The 22,448-nt window shown below is 35.3% G+C and overlaps 1 protein-coding gene across 1 annotated transcript; it reads left to right on the top strand.

Annotated features, from left to right (window-relative positions):
• The first annotated feature begins 16,201 nt into the window (after positions 1–16,201).
• On the top strand, positions 16,202–18,454 carry LOC124635341 (MFS-type transporter clz9-like). The gene is made up of 2 exons (XM_047171220.1): positions 16,202–16,444; positions 16,653–18,454. The coding sequence occupies exon 2, from the start codon at positions 16,664–16,666 to the stop codon at positions 18,452–18,454; it is 1,791 nt and encodes a 596-aa protein (XP_047027176.1). The 5' UTR covers positions 16,202–16,444; positions 16,653–16,663.
• Positions 18,455–22,448: the final 3,994 nt, after the last annotated feature.

Here is a 22,448-nt window from a genome sequence, read left to right as displayed (position 1 = left end):
TAGGTATTTTTTCTTAAATACATAATCAACCTTAACCTACTTGAAATCTTTATACTCATAGAACTAGATCTTTTCAGAGTAGAAGTTCATGAATTTACCAAAAACTCAATGCAAACGACGATTTCAATATATGCAGTTTCTAATGCAGCTATATTTAAACAATAAAGTGAAACTCCTCTGTGTGTTTGTACGTATTGTCTCCTTAACATACGTCCTCGACCTCTGTTAACGGGACTGTAGTCGACGAAGGAACGGCCGCATACCACCTCAATGTTGTTTGTTTGGTGTTTTTGTTACCATGAATTTAGATATGCTAATGAATGAAAATTCAAAGCGAAAGATTTACTTGGCGCCACTTAGAATACCGTGAGTGTGGTGAAATATTGGGTATAAAATTTTTAATTCCATAAAAAATAAGAAAAAAAAATCTTTGTGAATGCTCTTTATATCGCGTAAGATAACTTAAGTGTGTTCTTGTAGTAACAACAATATTTTGTGTTACTGTCTTAATTCTGTGAAAATCAACAGATTTTTGTATAAAAATCGGACATCAAAATATCTCTCTTCATTGTCTTGGAAGACAAGGAATCCAGTTGAAGAATTTGAAACATTTCTATTATTTATTGAAATATTTTTCCATGCAGCTATTTTCTTGATGTTTCATCATTCACTTCAAATTATATTTGCATCAGATTAACCCTTCGGGCGTCGACGCGGCGGCGGCGGGTTGACGAGTGGCGTGCGATGCTGTTAGCCTGAGATAGTTTTAACTACGTTTAATTCTAGACCTTTATAAGTTTCAGTCGGATTTAGAGCTTAGAAATTTATTTTAAATTGGATAGATGCTGCGATTTAGAATTTGATTTTAATGTGATTGAAAGCGTGACAGCATATAAAAGTGGTCATTATTTCAAATTCCGAGGGCTTATTACGAGTAAGAGCAAACTTTATAAGAACCTATTTAAGATGATAGATGAGGTACTTCATCTTCACTCACCATCATCATTTCGGTTTAGGATCGCAAGCCGAACCTTCCTGGTACATAAACATTGTAATCCTTAAAAATGTTTATCCACAAACACATTAATGAACTTCGTAAACACGATCCCAGAAGGATCGTTAAAGGCATACCAAATAAACATCAGTCAATCCAGATAAATCCATCTAGTCCAGCGGTTTCCTAACAAACGCATACAGGACATGACTTATATCCGTAATTTATATAATATTTATCACAATCTACCACACAATCGAGATGTCGTTCAATCGTGAGGCGATTCAAGCCTAAAATAGGCATAGCTTAAGGGGCCTATTCATTTTGTTCCATGGGAAAAGAGCGACGAACCGCTTTGACAGTGATGTATGATGGTCTTTAGGGATTACGATATGTTTAAACGGGACACTTTTGGACTGATCTACCCATATTTCTGACATATTTTCTACGGTAACCGATGTTATTTTTGTAACACTATATTTAATTAAAACTTGAGGTACCTACGACAGAAACGATTATTTCTTGTTAGTAACTATTTTTAGACCACGTTACACGGCAGTCTGTAGACAGGATTTATTTGTTCCTGAAATAGTTGTTAACGAGAACAGTCGAGACAATCGGATAGATTAATTGCTTCGAAGAATTAATTAATTAATTTGGGTCATATACAATTAAGCTTAGAGGAAATGAAATTACTACATACAATACGTGCTCTGTGATCAGGAACTCAGTAATTCAAAGAGATGTATGATTAATACGTTCTAAGGAGATACTACTACCAATATGATCATAATGATTTTGCCTTATAGAAAAATAAATGCTAGCTGTTTTGTCCATATTTTATGGAAGTTAAAAGGGCATTCCATATACTCCTTAATTATGCACGCCCCTAAATATTCCATGCATCAGGATCCAGGAAGTGACCTAACAAAACTCTCCCCACTTCATTAACTATGAAGAGAATATTTTGCCACGTGTATAATTTTCGTTTTAAGCTAATACCCTGAAGGGGACGACGGCTATCCCTCCATTACGTTTATGTGCACAACAATAGGGAAAGATCACCCCCCACTTAGTTGTTCGACTCTCAAACTATTTCCGAAGTATCCCAGAACTTATTGACAAACATTACATAAAGAAATGGAAAGAACTTCAAAGATATGAAGTAGGTTTTTCGCCTTTTCTCTGTTTTCATTGAGTCATCAAAAAGTTTGATGTAGTGCCTTTTTATGCGTTACAATATTTATGGTCTCCTGATTCATTGCTATTTCAGTTTTTTTTTAAGATACTGAAATGTTTTAGCTACATAGATGATGATCAGCTATTAAATATTTATCTTTCCTCTTATTTTTATTCATGTATTTTGATCTTGCTTCTTTTTCATACATTGCTAAAAAATGGTGTATAGTATATTTTACGGCCTTAAAATCATATTTCAATTTATATTAAGTCGTTTATAATAGCTCACAGAACGAAACGTAACTTACTCCACATAACATAAACATTGCCCTAATAATGTTTACCTTACACTATAATAGTCCATAAACCCTTCATTACAAGTCATTACTATGAAATTTTACAAAAGCGACGCCTCCCGCGCCGCTGGTATACTTTTCTAATGGGTATAATATTCTTAATTGAGCATCAGGAGGTAACGGCTGCCTTAGAAGAGCTTGGGTGGTCTGACCACTAACCCATAATTAAACCCTACAAATCCTAGCAGCTCAAGTTATTAGAACTGCCGTATATTAATTTCTGTCATTGTACATAATGAGACTTTTGCCATTTGTGATACAGGTTTTTCTATTTATAAAGCTGGATTCTTCGTACCTTGACTTTATGGGTCCGGTATATGTTCGTAAGTTGATGCTTGTTAAAAGACTTGACTTTCGATTTTTTCCTTTTAGGTTTCTTTTAATTCTTGAATTTGAGTAAGTCTTCGTTTAACCTTTAAAGAAGCTGCGGGCAAAGTTCTTGCCATATAACCTTCCACTATAACCTTGCCCAATCCATAACCTATTTAGCTGGAAGATATCCAAGTTTTTATGCCAGAATTTTCAAGGCTCTCCATGCCGCCAAATGTCCCATGACCGTGATAACTCTTGTCTACTACTTTGAGAAAACCCATCTCAAAACTGTTAAAGCCAAAATGTAATTTGGCACGTGAGCAATGCAATTTGCTTTCATTTGATTGTGAAAACATTTGAGAGATTTCAATCCGGATTCCGATAAAACCGAATTTATTAGTATCAGGTACTATTTTGTATACTTAAATTGCTGCGGTTTGACAAAAATGTACTGCTTATCATCATACCCATTAGTATAATATTATGAGTACCTCTTAGCTTATTCCTCTTATGGAAGAAGTTAAGAACAAAGTTACTAGGTATGTAATAAGAAAGTTTCACTTGATGATTCCTACATTATCCTTATACGTGATAACGTCCTGTAATATCATGTCACTCAACTACGTCATTATATTCATACGCTGCCCTTATGTCTCCAATTATACGAAATTAGTTTTTATTACACGATATTCTAGCATTATTGTTTTCATAATCGTGGTTTTAATGTTTCTGGGTTAACGTTTATTACTGGGAATAATAGGCGGTGAAGATATTTTTAATCGGCAAAACGGGAATATTGCTTCGCGAGGATAAGGTCATGCATATATTTTTTCCTGATAATTATTTTCTGAAAGTAGGGCAAAGGTGATGTCGATTTAGTTCATCTTTAATCCTATGTAATATGTACTTAAAATAATAAAAATAAATGGGGATTTTTTTAAGAACTCGCCTATGTCGCCCTTTGAAAGCTGGTCTGTAGTGTAAGGCTTCTATTACTCTATGTTTCCGCAAATTATCAACTTTTGCGGCTTCATTCGATTGATGTATTGCGTGATGGACTAGTTGGAACCCCTCCTCCGATTCTTCGTGACTAATTCTCACACCCGGTTTTAACAGACAAGTAGAAGTAGACAAGTTTTAATTCAACACTCTGGTAAACACACAGTGTTTGGCGCATATTAACTGCATATTAAATATGAACTTAGCCAATTTATTAGGTGTTCATTTGATACTAATGAATATCTATAAATTAAATTAGTATCTTACTAACCGCATCTCGGCGGTGTCATCACGAAATTCTTAAGCAATAAATTTACTCGCCGCCAATAGTTCCCAGATGACTGTACTTATAAGCAGGCTGCAGATATTCAGAGGGATACAAGATTGCCAATATATAGCAGGCCTGATTACTAAGAAATCCCTCTCAGAAAAACCCGAGAGCTAAGCTTGACCTGTGAATCATCAAAAATATTTTACCTTCACGTCCCATTTTTGCAAACCACTTCAGATTAGCATATCTCAGGAATAAGCGTCTCTGAAGAATTTTCAGTAGATACTTTAAAGCTAGGTATTTCATAAGCTAGTTTTATTAAGTTTTAGATCTTTTTGATAAAACATACTTATTTAATATTTAATGCTTTAAAATTCCTGAGCCAATCCTACCTTATAATTTACGGAGCAACACGAAAATTACTTAGCAGAATTCATTTAAACACCTGTGCTTAGCTCAAAGGTACATTCAGTGGGGAGGCAAGGCAATTTGTCAATAATAATTTAACAGGTAAGCAATTTGTATTAGGGGAAGTCTGCAATCAATACTTGAGTCCACAAAAAAGGCGCATACGGCAAATGAAATACATAGGTACACGTGACGGAAATGCTTCGTACACTTTCCTTTTATGTAGGAAAGTAACGAGTTGATCAATCGACAGCTATTTATGATGAGCAGGTAATTTAAACTTAATTAGTAAGCGCATGTCTCGTTTTCCTGGTACAAAGTCTCTTATAAAGGCTAGATAAAAGGTGGAATATTCCTGTAGAAAGATCCTTATTTTAGATTGACGGAACCAGAAAGACGGGACAAATAGTCTAAGCCGCTTACAAACGTAGAAGTCTTGATAAAATGCTATAGAATTTCGATTTTAGATATTACTAGCCGTTTTTCCGTGGTTTTACCCGCGTCCCGTGGTAACTACTGCCCGTACCGGGATAAAATATAGCCTATGTTACTCGTGGATAATGTAGCTTTCGAATGGTGAAAGAATTTTAAAAAACGGCCCAGTAGTTTTTGAGCCTATTCATTATAACCAAACAAACAAACAAAGTTTTCCTCTTTATAATATTAGTATAGATTATTTGATATTTGTGCTGTATTTAACTACTACTAGCGTTGAGCTGTCTGTCTAGAAACAAATGAAGGACAGTAGAAAGGGCCGAACTTCACTAAAGCGAAGATTTGCAGATATTCGAAGTGGAAACGAAAATAAATGTTTTGAAGCTAAACGAAGATGTGTGAAGAACGAAATTAAATATCTCTGTCCTTTCTTGCGATCTTTCTCATCTTCGCTTTGGTGGAGTCTGGGCATTATCTTCATGCGTTTGAATCTATAGTGACGTGTGTGTTCACAAAGAAACTGTTCGTGCTCACCGTCTATTATTGGACACACTTTAATGTCCATGATTGAATAATAGGCGGGCACTTGATTGATGTCTTGTTAACTTTGAAGCTATACATACATGTTGAAGTGTGTATTACATTAGCGAGAGTGAACGGCCATTATGGATTCAAATCTAATTAGAGATTAGTGAGCGCTCATCTTCGATCAATAGACGACCGTATGACAAAGGATCTGCAAAGTAAATTGTTATCATTGATGTAACAAACATATGACGTAGTGCTTGATCCGTGTTTTTAATATTTTCTCACTTATCTATTTAAAAACTTATTATCATTATTTAAAAAAAATATTCAAAATATTCTCGTCCTCGTCAAATGCAAATTGTTGCATAAAACACAATAACCAATATCTATTATCTATTCTGTCTTATCAAACATTATATACTAGCTAGATCAGCGGCATTTTTCTAACAATGTAATAATTGCATTTTTTCCCGCCTATATCAGTCGGTTACGCGATGTTACAACAAAAATATAAAAGTAAAAGGAAATCGATACCGAGAAGCGTGCGATTACTCCGGAAATCCGCGACTATGTGTTACAAACTCGTTCTTTCGTAAGAATATTTGATTCGATTCAACGACAATTTCGATTCGGAAAAATCCATTGAAAACGATGCAATTATTTTCGGCTTAAACGTGTCCTGGAAGCCTCTGTAGGTACTTATGACATTGGGTCTTACATATTTACTTGTGCCTTGTAAGAACACTTCATATTTGAAGACGTTGGACAGGTCTAGAAGATGGTAATCAGTGCATGAAACTTTACGCACTAATTGGAATTGTCCTTCCAACAAACCTTGGCATGTAAAATCTGTAGCACGGAGAAAACGACACTTTAACAAGAAACCACAGTGGTACAGAAGATAATACGTTGATACGTATTATATAATAGAAAAGATTACTGTTCCTTCTAAGGGTGGTCATACATACATGTCAATATCGACAAATTCATTTAAGTGAATAAGTATTTGATATCCCTCCAACGTGTTATTCGTGTCATAATCTACATGTATGCCGTGCCTACATACGACGTCATCAGTATAGGAATTATTGATACGACTGGCTAGCCTAGTACACAAACACTGGTCACAGGCAATTATTATCATGTGATCGTTCGACCAGTCAAGGTTTCCAAGTCGAATCAATAAGTAATTGCAAATAGAAATAGCATTCAGCAGAAACAGTCTAGCTTCTATTTGCAATATGGTGGACTTTATGCAAATTCCTAATTTCGTTCGGCCGCATTCTAGACGAGCATGGGGTGTAGGGGGTGACTTGAATATTGTGTTACTGGGGTAAAACCCTTTGTTTACGAAGTGGTCGTCACGGCAACTAGACCCCTTTTAATTTAAGATTATAGTGTTTGATGATTTACTTTAAATTTGATTTGTTTTAGTGTTATGTTCATTTTTATAACAATATGATTTTTATCATTTATTTTTATGGTTGCGTGATTAGCAATAGTCATGATTCGCTACATGACTATTAACATTTTTATATTCAGAGAAAGTAAATGCAATATGTGCATATCAGTCATGTATCAGGCCTAAGCGTTATCAAGTTTCTCATACCGATATTTCGACTCCCCTGAGTCTAGATAGATCAGCATTTCTTTCCCAATTTCCGTGTTTTCAACCGACTCGCTAAAAAGGTGTTTTTTTTATTTATTTATTTATGCTTGTATATCGAATTCCAGCGATACTTTTGGACTGTCACGTACGTCAGCATCGGAAGTGTTGGAAACGAATCCGATCTAATCATGAACCGTGGAATCTAAGTACTTACTGCAAAACTTTTCATTTTCACAACGTAGATACGTGATGAAAGCCATCAGTCGCAGGTTGTCAAAGAAATATTAGCTTTGGCACGTTGTGATAAGGTCAAAATTTGTTATTCAATCGCTCTCCATGTTATGGCCAGTCTTTGGAATCTTTATTTCAACCTTAAAAGACAAAGACATACTAATAGTTGTTTTGCCTTCTTCTAAAGAATATGCTCTTTCTAGAAGTCTAGATAATATTTACTGCTGTAACTTCAAATAACAGATAAAATAACGCACTACTACACTTACCAGGACTAGCGGAGACTTTGTGGTCGGTGGTAACAAGGTTGTCGCCTTCGTGCCGGTCATCAAATCAAAAAAGTTTAGTTTTCTGATGAAAAAGGTTACATCACCAAACTGTGACGAATGTGGAGTAGTCGAAGATGTTCAACATGTCTTGATGGAATGTGTCCGAAATGAAGCTTTAAGATTTAACCTATTCGGATCCACATATAATTTCGACGTTGGAGAGTGTAATGTCATTCTGGCTACTCCTTTATCGGTAGAGGCCAGAAAGCTGTATAAACTTGCTTTTTTGCATTAAAATAGTTAATTTATAAGTAGGCAGCTACTTTGTGATTGTAGTTAGTAAGTGAAAGCCCTTAAAATAAAGAATAAAAAAAAAGGTTGTCGCCAAACAATTTGTTTCATATTAATCAACACTTTGTAGATTAGCTATTTGTTTGATAAATTAACAAAAAACTAAAATAGACGATGACCAGAAATTCTATCTTAGGTCAATTAACACACTGGTAAAGTACCAATATGTAGCTACAAAAAAGAAGGGCTAAAATCGTCCAAAGACGTATATAATATTTTTAATATCTGAAATTGTTAATAAACAATAGATTATCCGCCCACGAATACAACGGTTTAATATTACGGCAGCCCTGCTGGGAACCCCCGCTGTCTCCGTTTTTAGCTGATGTCGCATCAGCGAAACGAGTATGAAAACAATCGATATCACATCGTTGCGGTTATGTATTACATTTATTTATTTTATTTATTTATTTATATAAGGCGCACCAACAACTTATTCACAATAACATTCAAAGGTTAGGTTGTACATAAAAAGGGCCTGTGTAAATAAATCAATTAAAGGTATGCACACCAATCACAGTGAGACGTGATTACACTATTGGTAACCTAAGAAAAAAAATAATTAAATAAATTGAAAATTACAAATTTCATACAAATGAAATTCATTCAATATCATGGTGAATTAATTACTTAAGCTTAAATATTAAATTATAAATTAAAGCTAAATAATTTTAAGTAAAAAAAAAATAAAGATAAAGATTATACAATAAGGATTATTGACAATTATTATTGAAATTTGAAAATAATAAATTAAATAATAACAAACGACATTAAGTAAGTTGAAAAATATATCAGCGACTATAATATCAAACAACATAAATTGCGATCGGCAAGGTTTACATTCTATCTTTTACACAATAGATACAATATTTATTTCCGTAACGCAGTCTACTTTTTCCAGAAACCATGATCTGCCTAGCTAGCCTTTTCCCAACTACGCTGGTTTCGGCTTCTAGTTCAACCCGATGCAGCTGACAGAGTACCAGTGTTTTACTGGACATTTTAATCTCCAGAAATTTGTATTATCCCTGTGGAGGTATGAGAGCAGAGAGTAAAGCTAATCATATCTCGCAGAAAAGGGAGGATCCTCCGACCGGGTGGCCAGTAGCCTACCGGACACAACACTCGTCCGGTATAGGGATGTAGCATCTCGCCTAAATGCTACATCCTTATATAAAGGGGGTTTTAAAATTCTCAAATGTCCATATAAAACCCCCCTTGACTAAATCTGGGTTACGAATTGTACCTAATTATTCTCATATTCATGTCGAAATCTATAAATGTAGGTTGCCTTCTCGTGTGTAATCTCTAAATGATGTTCAGTCCGTGATGTGATCAGTGGATCATTTCGTATCCTGTATTAGCGTGAGCAGAGCAATCAGTAGTCATTCGGTAAATCATAGTAACGGTACGGTGACGATAAGTTTGGAACTTTTTTGGACTAATGTATTTTTAGTTGAGTACGGTTCTGTATTTTCAATGAAAATCAAGAAAGCGTGATCATGACCCATTTACAATCTTATAAAGAACCAAAACTGAAGCTAGGTTAGTTTTCCAAAATTCAAATTCAATTGGAGTTCTATTGCAAAAAAAAAGTCGTGTGGTATTTTCATACTCCCAAAATAGTTTTCTAAAGCACGCAAATACCTAGCAAACAAATGTGAATAAAACTTCTAGATTGCACCGCTTAAATGTACGTTTTAATAGTCTGTGCATTATTTACGAACGCGAAACGGGTCGCAGCCAGCAAAATGCCTGAAGCAACATGGTCACCCTACGATCATTCATAGTGGGTGGTCTACACTCATGTGAAATGTCTGCGTTTGTGCGCTAGAAATTGTATACTTATAGTAATAATATGTGTGTCATAAGTACCTGAACAGATTGTCTGAGGTATATTTAGAACAGCGTGTGTGTCATGCCTTAATCACTTATTTTTATTTTGTTTGGAGAGCAGTACCTACTGTGGAAAATTAATGTATATGTAATATAATGTATATGGATTGACAAAGTTGAGTATATTAAAACCACTAAAGTACATAAGTTGCTAAGACAGATATAAATTATCTCTATATCTCTATGTCTCTATCTTTAAATTACAGATATTAAGTCGATATCATCCACTGCATCAGCAAACATTTTTTAACTTTGAAAAAATTTAACGTAACCATTCCTCTCCTCCGAAGAAAAGTCTGCATCGTTCTCGCCAAGAACAACGAAACTCAAAGATCAAGAGTCAAGATGAACAAATAAACTAACGTCAGCACGTTTATATGACACAAGCAACCTTGGCCTATCCCATTAGCCCGGCCTAGATCCAGACACATTACTGGCAAACATTTTGTTTACGATAAATGGAAACTGCTCGGCCGGCCAACAAATCGCTCTTTAGTTTTGTTTTGGGGACATAAAATTGTTGTAAGACCTCAGAATTATGAGTTCTTTGATACTAAATCATGCTTCAGTAGCGGATCGGGGTGAAATGTGGTAGGATCTGGATTCTAGCTACTTGTTAGCTTTGTTTTCTAAGGTCTAATGCAGGAACAATACGGTTACTATAATATGCAAAAGATATGGAAAGAACCTCATGTTGTTTGAGGTGTTGACGAGGCTATTTGTGTATTGGATTTTGCTATTTTAGAATTTTGAGACGTATTAGAGAATGTCATGTATTTGACGACGCCCAGATAGGATGAAACCTTTCGTTTCTCATAATAATGTGGTTATTGGATACTCCTTTTTGTATATAAGTTTAACATGAATAAAAGTTTGAAAGTAAAGCTCTCCTCTGGAAAAAATAATTAAGATTTTCACTGAAACCTGTTTCAGATTTCAGAACAGAATACCTAGGTCTTAAACTTCTTGAATACATTCTTCAGATTTCAAAAGACTTTTAGAAACGTATTCGAGATACAAGGTTCTCACTCGAATCTGAAAGTGAAAGCCTTTGAATGAATTCAGCATTTCAGCAAATCATTTCAAATGTTCCGAAATAAATGGCATATAAGTATTACTGAAATGGGCGCGTACGTCATACGCACGTAAGTGCCTACATAAAACTCTTTAGCTGGGGGTGAATCTGTCAATATTAATGTCGTTTTAAATTTTTAACCTCGCTGGCTTGGGCACGTTTCTGTTGCGTATAAAATATGAATAGCATAAAACTCCATGAATGGTTTTTCCAGAGGGTTGTGCAGGCAGCAGGGGTGTATTTACAAAAATATATGATTTGCTAGTTTCAGTAACAGGTGGATACTACTTCTGTATTTTTATTTAGCAGAAAGTTGTAGATATTTAAAATATTAACAGAGCTACAAAAGAGATTATTATTTATCTAACTAATTTCCGACGTGCATGGTACTACTAGAGCATACCACGTAAAACAGGATGAAACCCAGTGAGAAAATGCTCAAAATGAAAAATGGAATGAAGGCTACTTGATTTACGGTTGAACGAATTCGAAGCCGATGCGATCAGTGAAAAATAAATCAACAATATGAAATTTTGAACAGGAGCCACCGCGTACCACCCAGTTTTGACCTTTTGCAAAATGAAAATACTTCTGTTAATCTCTGAGGTCAACATCTGTTAACCTGGTTTGCTGATCTCAATATTAAAGAAATAGGTCACGACTCAAACTTCAATATTTCAACGTTCAGGTACAAAATGAAAGGTCATCAAGGATCAAATCGTTAGAACAAAATATGTCTGTAATAAGTTGAAGCTCGAGCACTATTTTTCACAAAGCACTTAGTAATTGGAAGATGAACAAAGCCTTTTATTATTTTTCACGCTGTAGAAATAATGTAAGCTAGAGTATCAAAGAACAAAGTAAATAGCGTATGAAAAGCTAAGAACGCTACACTCGACTATTCATAAAGAATAAAGTAATGAATGAAAACCGCACGAAAATTCGTTTATATGTTTTATATAGACGCGAAGAGTTTTTTAGGTAGGATAAGTTATTTAGCATAATATTGCATATAAATATTAAAGATATAAAGTTAATTAATGCCACCTGGCAGAAATAAATTAATTGTATGCCGAGTACCAAATACTATACCTACACAAAATAAAAAACTACCAGCAGCAAGAGAAAGACATAATGAGGAATTCCTACGCTAGTTCATTTAGAGGTTCGCCCTGAAAAGGCAAGATTCAACCATCATTCGTAGGATTCGTAGCGTTGAATGCATCTTTCTTAAGTTTAGTTAATGGTAGCCATAAAAAGAGGCCTTCAATCTTCCTTAAAGCCAGCATTTTATGGCCGAATTCGTTAACGTTGTTTAATGCCCTGTTTGTACTTTTAAAAGGGCTCTGAGGAAAAACAAAACGTTGATGTTCTTATGGGTTTGGTTTTGGAATATTATTTGCAGTTTCAGTTTAAAATTGGAATCAATAGTGTTTTTGAGACAGGCGTTACAAAAAAACATTGTCCTTTGAAATTAATTTATGAGACTGGTTTTGTCATACAGGGCGCAAACCTATTTTAAATCTAAGGGTTTTGTATCAAAAACCTTTAATTAGCAAACAGAATTACTGTTTGTAATACAACATGTTAAACATGGATCGTCTCTCAAACCAATTCATCTTGTCAGACTTCCTCTTAATTGATTACAATTTAAAACTTCAACTGTGATACAGTTGGAAAGACATTGATCGCAGAACTTTCGTGTCACCTCGAAACAGTCAGGAAAGTGCAAACCGCAGTGAAACTTGACTTTTACTGTCTTACTGACTCATTTTTAGGGATTATTTTTAGTTATATGATTTATTACAAAACTTTGAATTCATAACGAGACTTAAATAAAAAGAGTTTTGCTTAAACCCAGAATTTTCTCGCAATTTTCGTTAAGAATTTTTCGCAACACATTATAAAAGTGTAAATAAAATAATACTCATTAGAAATAGTTACGAAGAATAGTAAATCTAACGATTATTTTGTGGATTTACTTTTTCTTTAGCTAATTGCTAGTTGCAGTAAGTTTCTATCTTACAAACAAGCTTAACTCGATCCCTCTATTTATCAAGAACTATAGTTACCCAGCAAAGAGATTATCCCCTAGTAAAATGAAGCTGGTTAGCCAAAAATTCGATGTAGCAAACTTCTTAAAACTGGGATCCTGTAGGGCACATTGTCATAGAAATAGTACATTGCACTCTATGTAGAAAGGGCACGCGGGTAAAAGGTTAAGGGCGTAGACGGACGTCATTCGTAGCAGACAAGTTATTGAATTTATTCTAATGGTGAACAGCTAACAAGATAGATATTATATTTAGATTAATCGGGTCGAGGAACTTGTGAGTTATTGTGCTAATAAATCTTTAAGATAAAACTAGTATAATAAATATTCAAAAATTTTGCGAGTATTAAAATTGGTACTGTTTAGGGAGCTTTATTGAATTAATAAGCTCCGGAAGACGCTGGATGCAGGTCGCTTCCAACAGGTATCTGTGGAGATCTAAGGGGGAGGCCTATGTTCAGCAGTGGACGTCCTATGGCTGAGATGATGATGATGATGATTGAATTAATACTTATATCGGATGGTGTAGACTCATGTATATTAACATGTTGTTCTCTAGATGTCAACTCCATCTTACTTTCAGGATCTTGGTAAATCAAATAGAATCATTAAAACCTGAAAATAGAAGCAACAAATGAAACCAATATTCAACAATCTCAGAACTCAATAAACTGTTTGAAATGGAATTTCAGTAAGCTCTTATAAATTGAAAATTACTTTGAACGTTTCATACTAAATCTCACTGAAGTTAAACAGCTTACGAGCTTTGCTTATAATAAGTTTAAGTAGTATTTAAAACGATTTTTTATATAATCTACCAGATAGTTGTTTTAAGAAGAAAAACATCAGAATTAAACGTAATTTTCATCGTATACGGAACGGTCGCTTGTCACCCGGAGCGCGTAGAAAGTAACAAATTAAAAAAGTTACGCTCCTCGTTTCATATGTACGTCTTCTAGCTTACGTACTATGCGTCTTAAAGTAGGAGCATAACAATATATTCATTTTATAATGCAGAGATAAGCAGGTAATGAATTGGACGTAGTTAAAACTTTACGTTGCTTTGACAGCTTGATATTCTAAGATACACAGTGACTCGCGGGCCTTCTAGACGCTTCAAACTATTCGTCATTGCGAAGTCTGGTAATAAATTAACTAATTAATTTCAAAGATGCCTATCAAAGTTTGTTTTCGTTGTCAATATATTACTTATTTCATAAATTGGTGAAGGTAATAAAGAATAATCTTCTTTGTTGCATTCTTTTTTATTAAATGGTTGAAGGAAATGTCTTCTGTTAAAGAGTAACCATATTTTGTTTCTTTTTTTTATTATGAGGTTGAAGACATTTTGGTAGGTATATCCAAAATGTCTTCAATTCAAGTATTCCGAATGCAGTGTTAGTAATCACTAAGGGACACTGGGGAATTTTGAAATCTCTTAACGTGACAAAGTAAAATTGGATGGTACCCAACCGGCCTTATAAAGATTTCATATTGTCTCGTGATTTAGTATTCAGCATGTAAGATTTACATTTACTGTCCTGTTTTATGATACCCACATAAAAGTCGCGCAAATATTTGATATGATAGTATGTTCTTGCCTCGGAAGTTGGAAATCTGCTCAATAAGTTTCATAACGTAAACATGACTAGATGGAACCTTCTAGAAATAAGGTGTTATTTCGCGTTTTTTCATATAGAATATTCTGTATTTATTAGTTGTAAATTGCCATTTACAAAGTCCTGTCAGCATGTCAGAGGGTGCATTTAAGTGAAAATGTTTAACAAATTGTGGGTTTTTATCATTAAAATTGGCTAACTTTAGGGTCAACAAACTCAATTTATTATCGTAGAGGAGTCTGACCTTTGTCTGGGTATAATACCAATGTTGTACAATATCATTATATAAGCCCCGCTTTGGGTTTTATTGTAGAACCCAAATCAGTTAATTACTCACAACAACTGTAGTTTAAAAATAAATTCTTATTTTGGGTCATGTTTCTGTACACACACGATGTAGGTACCTATATTTTTTGAAATACCACGCATTATTTTGACCTAGCTTCTGTCTGTCATTTTCTCGAAGTTTTTCATACAACAATATTTTAAGATCGAGTTATAAATAAAGTAACCTGTAACTTTGAAAGTCATATCGGTAGACACTTGCGAACTTTTGTTTTGTTTGCTATCAAAACCCAGCCATATATAAACATCCATCGTCTTACAATCAACCCAAAAAGTATCATATCATATCATATCATTTATTGCCTTATTACACCATATTAAGGTATTCTACCTTATTACACCATTCTTCTACAACATAAAACTCTTTAAATAAGCCTTCTCTTGATGTTACGAACTTGTTCCGAATTAAACTGTCTGGGACGATTTGGTTGTCGGCAGTCGGTTGGTCTGCATCAAAGCTGTCTGGTATCAAATTGCAGACAGTTGCTGCTTATTTTTAAACGACACCTGCCGTACCGTAGTATCGTTGAGCCTTTCTTGGATCGATAATAGTGATGGGCAGGTTATTTTGTTGAGTACTGTTCTTAAGCAAATTGTTGAGATGTTTTATGGTAAGAACTTGTGTTTTATCGTAGCTGTCTGTTTGTTATAAAAACTGCAGGTGAATTGAGAGTATACAGGTGTCCTACAATTGACTAAGCTGTCGCTATTGGGGAATATGATGTATTTTTATGCTATGCTAAATTATTACAGAAAAGATTATCGGGTCTGGTTTACTTTTCTCTATAGACTTATATATCTTTTTGTAAAAATAATCACCAAGAATTGATATACCTATACTGTTGAAAGTTACAGTATGCATCTCTCTTTTTGTTTTCTTTTGACTGAAAGGTTCAACTTTATCCAAAGTATATTACAGCACTGGTAGCTCGTTCGCTAGGATAGTATCAAATGGCAGACGCGACATTGTATTTCAGCGCGCTTATTTTCAGCGCTACAAATTATCTTTGTAATACCGGCTCCGTTTTCCTTTGAAAAACTTAGCTTTTGCTCGGAAATTGTTGACAGTTTGTAACTTGATTTAAAATTATTTTTAATTTAAAGTAATTTGATGCCCCTTGTTTCCAAATAATGTTAAATATGTGAAAGTTTGTTCGTGTCCGCCACACCTTAAAGGCTGTTTAGGTATGCATCACCTTTAGAGACAAAAATAGACGATTCATGGAAGAATTAAGATTAATGTTTAAAAAAAAATTACCAAAATAGTAGGGGAGACCTGTACAAAATCGTATACCGGGGTAAAACAGTACAGCATGTCTATTCTTGTCAATAATTCAAACTTCCCGCGCGCAAACTACTCAGTGGCCCCGACCAATCAGAGCTATTTGTCAACGAACACTTGTCGCTGCATGCACGCGCGTTATCAAAATATTAAAATTTATTGTTTTTCGGTGTATTTGATCTTATTTTTGTGAAAATTCAGTCAATATTAGTGAAAGTAACGTATATAACAGGTAAGTGTCCAATCAACTATCATAAAGTCTGTGAATTTACTCGTACTTAACAAATAGTTGAGTAGGTAAAATTGGTTTGCGTATGTAGTTGTGAGTGTCATATTTATACATTGAGCTGTGGGTCAAAACCGTACGGGGTAATACCGGCCACTATACGATTTTGACCCGCTTAAGTGGGTATAAACTAACGTATTATTTTTTATTTTAGGTCCAGATAAGATGCCGCGTAATTATAAAAGGACTACTGATAGACAAGAATGGGATCCGGATAGCATGAAAAAAGCCGTTCAAGCCGTATTTGATGGCACCATGGGTTACTTGAAAGCTTCCAAAACTTTTGAGGTACCGAAATCAACATTACAAGATCGAGTTAACCGATTTAGACAGAACAATGATTTGGACTGTTCCACACGCAAAGGCTTGGGACGATTTAAACCGATTTTTTCGATCTCACAAGAACAAAGTCTAGTTGAGCATGTCTTGATCATGGAAAGACGATTATTTGGTCTCACGTACAAAGATCTTCGACGCTTAGCGTATCAATTCGCAGAATCAAACAGTATTGACCATTGTTTCAATAAAGATTATAAACTAGCGGGAGAAGATTGGTTAGCTGGATTCATGAAGCGACACCCAGAATTATCACTGCGTGCTGCCGAGCCGACGTCCGTAGCAAGAGCGATGGGGTTTAACATGGTCAGTGTCAACAGATTTTTTGATTTGCTAGAGGAAGTTATAGATCAACATAAATTTTTGCCTACCAACATTTATAATGTGGATGAAACGGGCCTGACAACGGTACCGAAAAGACAAAGCAGAATAATTGCTTTAAAAGGAAGAAAACAGGTTGGTCTGGCTAGTTCCGCAGAAAGAGGACAGCTGACTACTGCTGTCCTTTGTGTGTCGGCTTCTGGAAATTATGTTCCTCCGCTGCTAATATTTCCACGAGTTCGGATGAAAGCTGAACTTCTAGATGGTGCGCCACCTGGGACAGTTTCGGTTTGCCATCCAAGTGGCTGGATACAAAGTGATATTTTTGTTGAATGGTTGAATCACTTCATATCATCAGTAAAGCCCAAAAAAGAAGATCCTGTCCTGCTTTTACTCGATGGACACTCGACCCACACAAAAAATCTCCCACTCATTGAAAAAGCTAGGGACAATGGAGTTGTAATTTTAAGCTTCCCCCCTCATTGTACCCACAGACTTCAACCACTAGATGTGAGTATAATGGGTCCATTGAGCGCATATTACACCCAAGAAGTAAACTCGTGGCTACGGAATAATCCGGGTAGAGTAGTGACACAATTCCAGCTGGCAAGACTTTTTGGAGCAGCGTACTGTAAAGCAGCTACTATACAGAACGCCGTGTCTGGCTTTAGTAAAACAGGTATATTCCCGACGAACAGGACAGTATTTGGTGAAGCAGATTTTGCTGCGGCTGAGACAACGGAAATACCTTCCACAACACCATCAACTTCCGCTGATCCATATGTCAACCCGACACCATCAACTTCTTTTGCGCCAATCGTTCACTCATCGATACCATCAACATCTCCACTACTCATTGATCCGCCGCCATTAAGTAACAACACACCGCCAGTTCCTACTACGTTGAAGAATCAGAACCGTGTAACGATGTCTCCAGCGGATATAATGCCAGTTCCTAAAATAAGCGCGGTCCGAAAAAGAGCAACCGATCACCGAAGAGGAAAAACTGCTATTATTACTTCCTCCCCCTATAAAAATGAGCTGATGACCATCTCACAAACAAAAACTCCTAAGCTTAATTTGAATCAACCGCCTAAGACCAAAAAACCAAAACCAAATATTATAAATGATAACATTTGCTTGTATTGCCTCGAAGAATACGGTTCAAGTTCAAGCCGCTTGGATGAAGGTTGGGTCCGCTGTAGGGAGTGTGAAGGTTGGGCTCATGAAGGCTGTACAGGTTATGACTCAGCGAATTTAGATAATTTTGTATGTATGGGATGCGTTGCTTCCAGATAAATCTGGGGCAGTATCGTATATGGTATACGGTTTTGTCCATGTGTCGGGGCAAAACCGTAATTAGAAGGAGGTTCGTAATTTTCATTTTTTTTTGTTTAATATTTAGATTTTTCCAAATATGTGCAAGTGATTATGTTCCTTAAGAGACTGACTAATTATAATTGTGGATTATTAATTTTAGTGTTTTAAATTGAAAGACCTACAACCCTAAACGCTTAGCTATACGATTTTGACCCGGTCTCCCCTACCCACTTAATTGGTAAGTTTCATTGACATTAGGTCACTACAGTCTTCTACGTGATTAAAAACATTTATAATTAACTCCAGCGCTTTCACCCGCGTCCTTTTGGAACTACTTCGTGCAACCAGATAAAAAGTCTAAGTATATCTTTCCTGTATAAATAAGCTATTTAACACGTAAATAAATTTTCAAATAAGTAAATTGTTCAGTGTAGATGCATAATACATTATTTATAAGTAGCAGACATGCATGCCACGAAACTTCTTTTAATAAATATAGCATCTACTTTCGTAACACTTTAATAAACTTTCGATGTGTTTGCCAAACAACGCCGTGGAGTTCTCCTAACATGATTGTCATTTCTTTCTGTACACATCACGCGTCAGTACATATAATTTAAGTAAACGATTTCTGTTTACATAATTTGTTTTTTTGGTTCACTGCGATACGTGAGATCTTAGAAATGTTAAAGCCACGTCAATAATAAAAGTAGCATTATAAACATTTCTTATACCTTATACGTTCGACTTTTCAGAAAGATTAACTACAGAATTTTTATCTTGGTGCATAATCATACGTTTCTTTACTAAAGTTTTGGTGTACAAAATATATTTTCGTTGTACCTATCTAAGTATCTACGGATGGCCGGAAATTGTATAGATAAAGCCTACCTCCATTTCTCGTTGATAGAAAAAGCTAGCTGGTGGTTGATAGAAACGTGTCTGGGCTGAAAATAAGCTCTTGGCTCATTGGCTGTTATTTTGTTTAACAACCTAAATACGAAGTTAAATATAAAAACTAAATCTTAACATAATTTACAAGGTTTATATTTGCCTATTTTTGGACATAACTATGTTTTAAGCTATATTTTCCGCCTGACCCATATATACTGCTTTCGATCTTCCGCCTTCAAATCTGACCTTTTTCGCTTTCAGAAGCAGCTCAACAGTCCTCCGCATAACTAAGATTAGCCTTACTAACCTAATGATAACTCTAATACCATAAAAAGCTTATGTGTGCATAAAAAAAACTTCAATTACATCTTACAGCAAAACAGTGGCTTACATAATTACTTACATCTGTCTGACTACAACTGTTGACCATAAGACGCACAATTAAGATTCTCTAAGATGTAATACTGGTGTAATTTGATAATTAACAGCGTACAAACGGCGTGGTCATATCAAATAGAGTGGCGCAGAAGGTTTGCTTTGTAACAATCTTGTTTCATTTGCTCACAACGAAGATATTCGTTTGTAGATTGTGATTTTACGAAAATGTAAAAAAACATAGTCTTTTGTTTAGCCCATTATAATATAACTTGAGTAATTTCTTGTAAAATGTAACTGTTAAAAAAACATTTGTTTTTGCTGTTGAGAAATGTCTGCTGCCTTGATATAAATATTTTATTAATTTAATGCTGTAAATATTTTATTTTTTACACAACACAACGACGGACTATTTTATGTTACTGATTTAAGCAGGCACAAGATTGCAAGCATCTGAGTGAGCGGTCACCCAATCGTCATGAAACCTAGTATCTAGTCCTATTATAGATGCGACATCTGTCTTGCAGTCACATAAAATCAATGGGCTTTCTGACTTTCTTGCTCCGTGGTGTCCGGTTACTTGGAAAGGCGCGGCGCGTGCGCTTGCTCTCGTATTGTGGTCACCGGTGCCTCTCGAGCTGAATATGGACTTGTGACAGATGTTTGTAACAAAAACAACGTGAATTATAATCACTTTATCGGAATTATTAGCATTGAGAGATGAAGTATGCAGCTACAGTATTCTTGGTATGGAAGTAGTGTAGTGGTAAGAGGAAACTTAAGTTGGGCAATTTGAAATTTTAAACTACTAGGTACTTTATTGCCCCCAAATAAAGTATAGGTATACAAGAATAGTACCTAGTCAAATAAGTGACTCAATTAATAAAATATTTAAATTAAACTATTTTGATCTCTTTTTGGGTTTTGCCGCAATTAAATAAAAACTGTTTAAGGAAAAATGTGCCGTGATTGACTCAGTTACAAAAAAGGCTTCAATTAAAAATTAACCAAAAAGGTCAGGTTGTTAATGATATCGTTTCAAGATATTGAGATAAACGATTTTCTGTAAGCAGCCTTTTATTCATTTAGTAAAGATTTTTTTTTAATGGGCCACGGAAAGTATCCTTAAAAGTAGGTACAATGTTAAGGTGCTGTTTTAACACGAGTTGTCAAAGTGCAACTAATACGTGCATCGACTGCACTATTTTTATTTGTAAGTTTTATATATGGCTCCCAAATGTCACTGGCATCCAAATAGCACCCTACCATTAAATTGTACTTATAACTTAGCGTACTTTCCGTGGCACATTTTAGAAGTGCCTTTACTGAATTGTATTCAATTGTTTTTACCTTCAAACACAATACTATTGTTTGAAATAATCAAAGAATCGCCCGTTACTTGATTTAGCTCTGGTGTTAAACCGTTAAGTAATTAACAGTTCGACCCAGATTCGGGCAGTGCCGATTCTTACCTCGCCGATTAAATACAAAGGTTAATTTTCTCCAGAAATAGTTTGGACTTTAACTTGAAAAGTTTAACAAAACACGGCTTAAGAAAATCCTTGAATTTATTGGGCGACTTTAAATAAACTTTATGCCCATATAGCTCATGTTTATTTTATGAATTTGTTGCAACTCTGATGCATTCTGAGTATATTTAACTATCATAATTTACTCTTGTACCTTATGCTTCTAACATAGTTTGATTATTGAACTTTCATGGATTTCACAAAAACTTGGTTATTGGAATATTAATTTAACAATATGTCACGGTAGAACTCATTTATCAGGGGAAGTAGTGGAACAGGTTAATCAATCAGAGAATGCTTAAATTGTCTTTAGGTAAAATTTTACTTGTCTTTAGTAGGGCTGCCAGATGGCCGGGAAATCCAGATAATCCGGGTTGTCCCGGAATCACGTGTCTTGTCCCGTGCCCAGGACTTTCGCCTTATAATCTCGGATTTCGAATACAGACATACACTAGCTTTTTTCATTTTGTTACTAAAAGCAGGCCGCTTCCCTCCCCTTAATTACTCCCCTCCCATGTACTCCCTTATGTACTTACCCCATACACTCCCTTATGCACTTACCCCATGTACTCCCTTATGAACTTGCCCCCTAAACCCCCTTATGTACTTGTCCTCATATACTCCCTTATATACTTAACCCATGTGCTCCCTTATGTAATTACTTCATGGACTCACTTATGTACTTACCCCATATGATCCCTTATGTACCTATCCCATATGCTCCCTTATATACTGACCCCATATGCTCCCTTGTGTACTTACACCATGTACTCCCTTATGTACTCTCCCTATATATTCCCTTATGTACTTACTCCCTAGACTCCCTTTCGTACTTACTCCATAGACTCCCTTATGTACTTACCCCATATACTCCCTTATGTACTGTCCTCATATACTCCCTTATGTACTTTCCCCATATACTCCCTTGTATACTCACCCCATATATTCCCTTCTGTACCTACCCCACAGTTCCCTAATGCTGATTCTTAACATCACGAGTTGATAATTAAGGTTAAATTAACTCCTTAAATCCAATCAGCCTCTATTCATTTTAAAGTAGCAACGCACATTCAAGCCCTTTCCTACTTTATGAGCACCAAAGGAATGTTTGCAATTATGAAGACTCGTAGAAACAGTATGACACACGACATACGTTCGTGAAAGCTAAGTATCAA

The sequence above is a fragment of the Helicoverpa zea genome, chromosome 12 (assembly GCF_022581195.2).
Source record: "Helicoverpa zea isolate HzStark_Cry1AcR chromosome 12, ilHelZeax1.1, whole genome shotgun sequence".
Classification (NCBI taxonomy): domain Eukaryota; kingdom Metazoa; phylum Arthropoda; class Insecta; order Lepidoptera; family Noctuidae; genus Helicoverpa; species Helicoverpa zea.
The sequence above is the reverse complement of the archived record's forward strand: the minus strand, read 5'-3'. Positions and strand labels throughout refer to the sequence as shown.

What these genes read in the sequence shown, in the direction of transcription:
- LOC124635341 (XM_047171220.1), top strand. Translation starts at nt 16,664, where the DNA reads ATGCCGCGTAATTATAAAAGGACTACTGATAGACAAGAATGGGATCCG.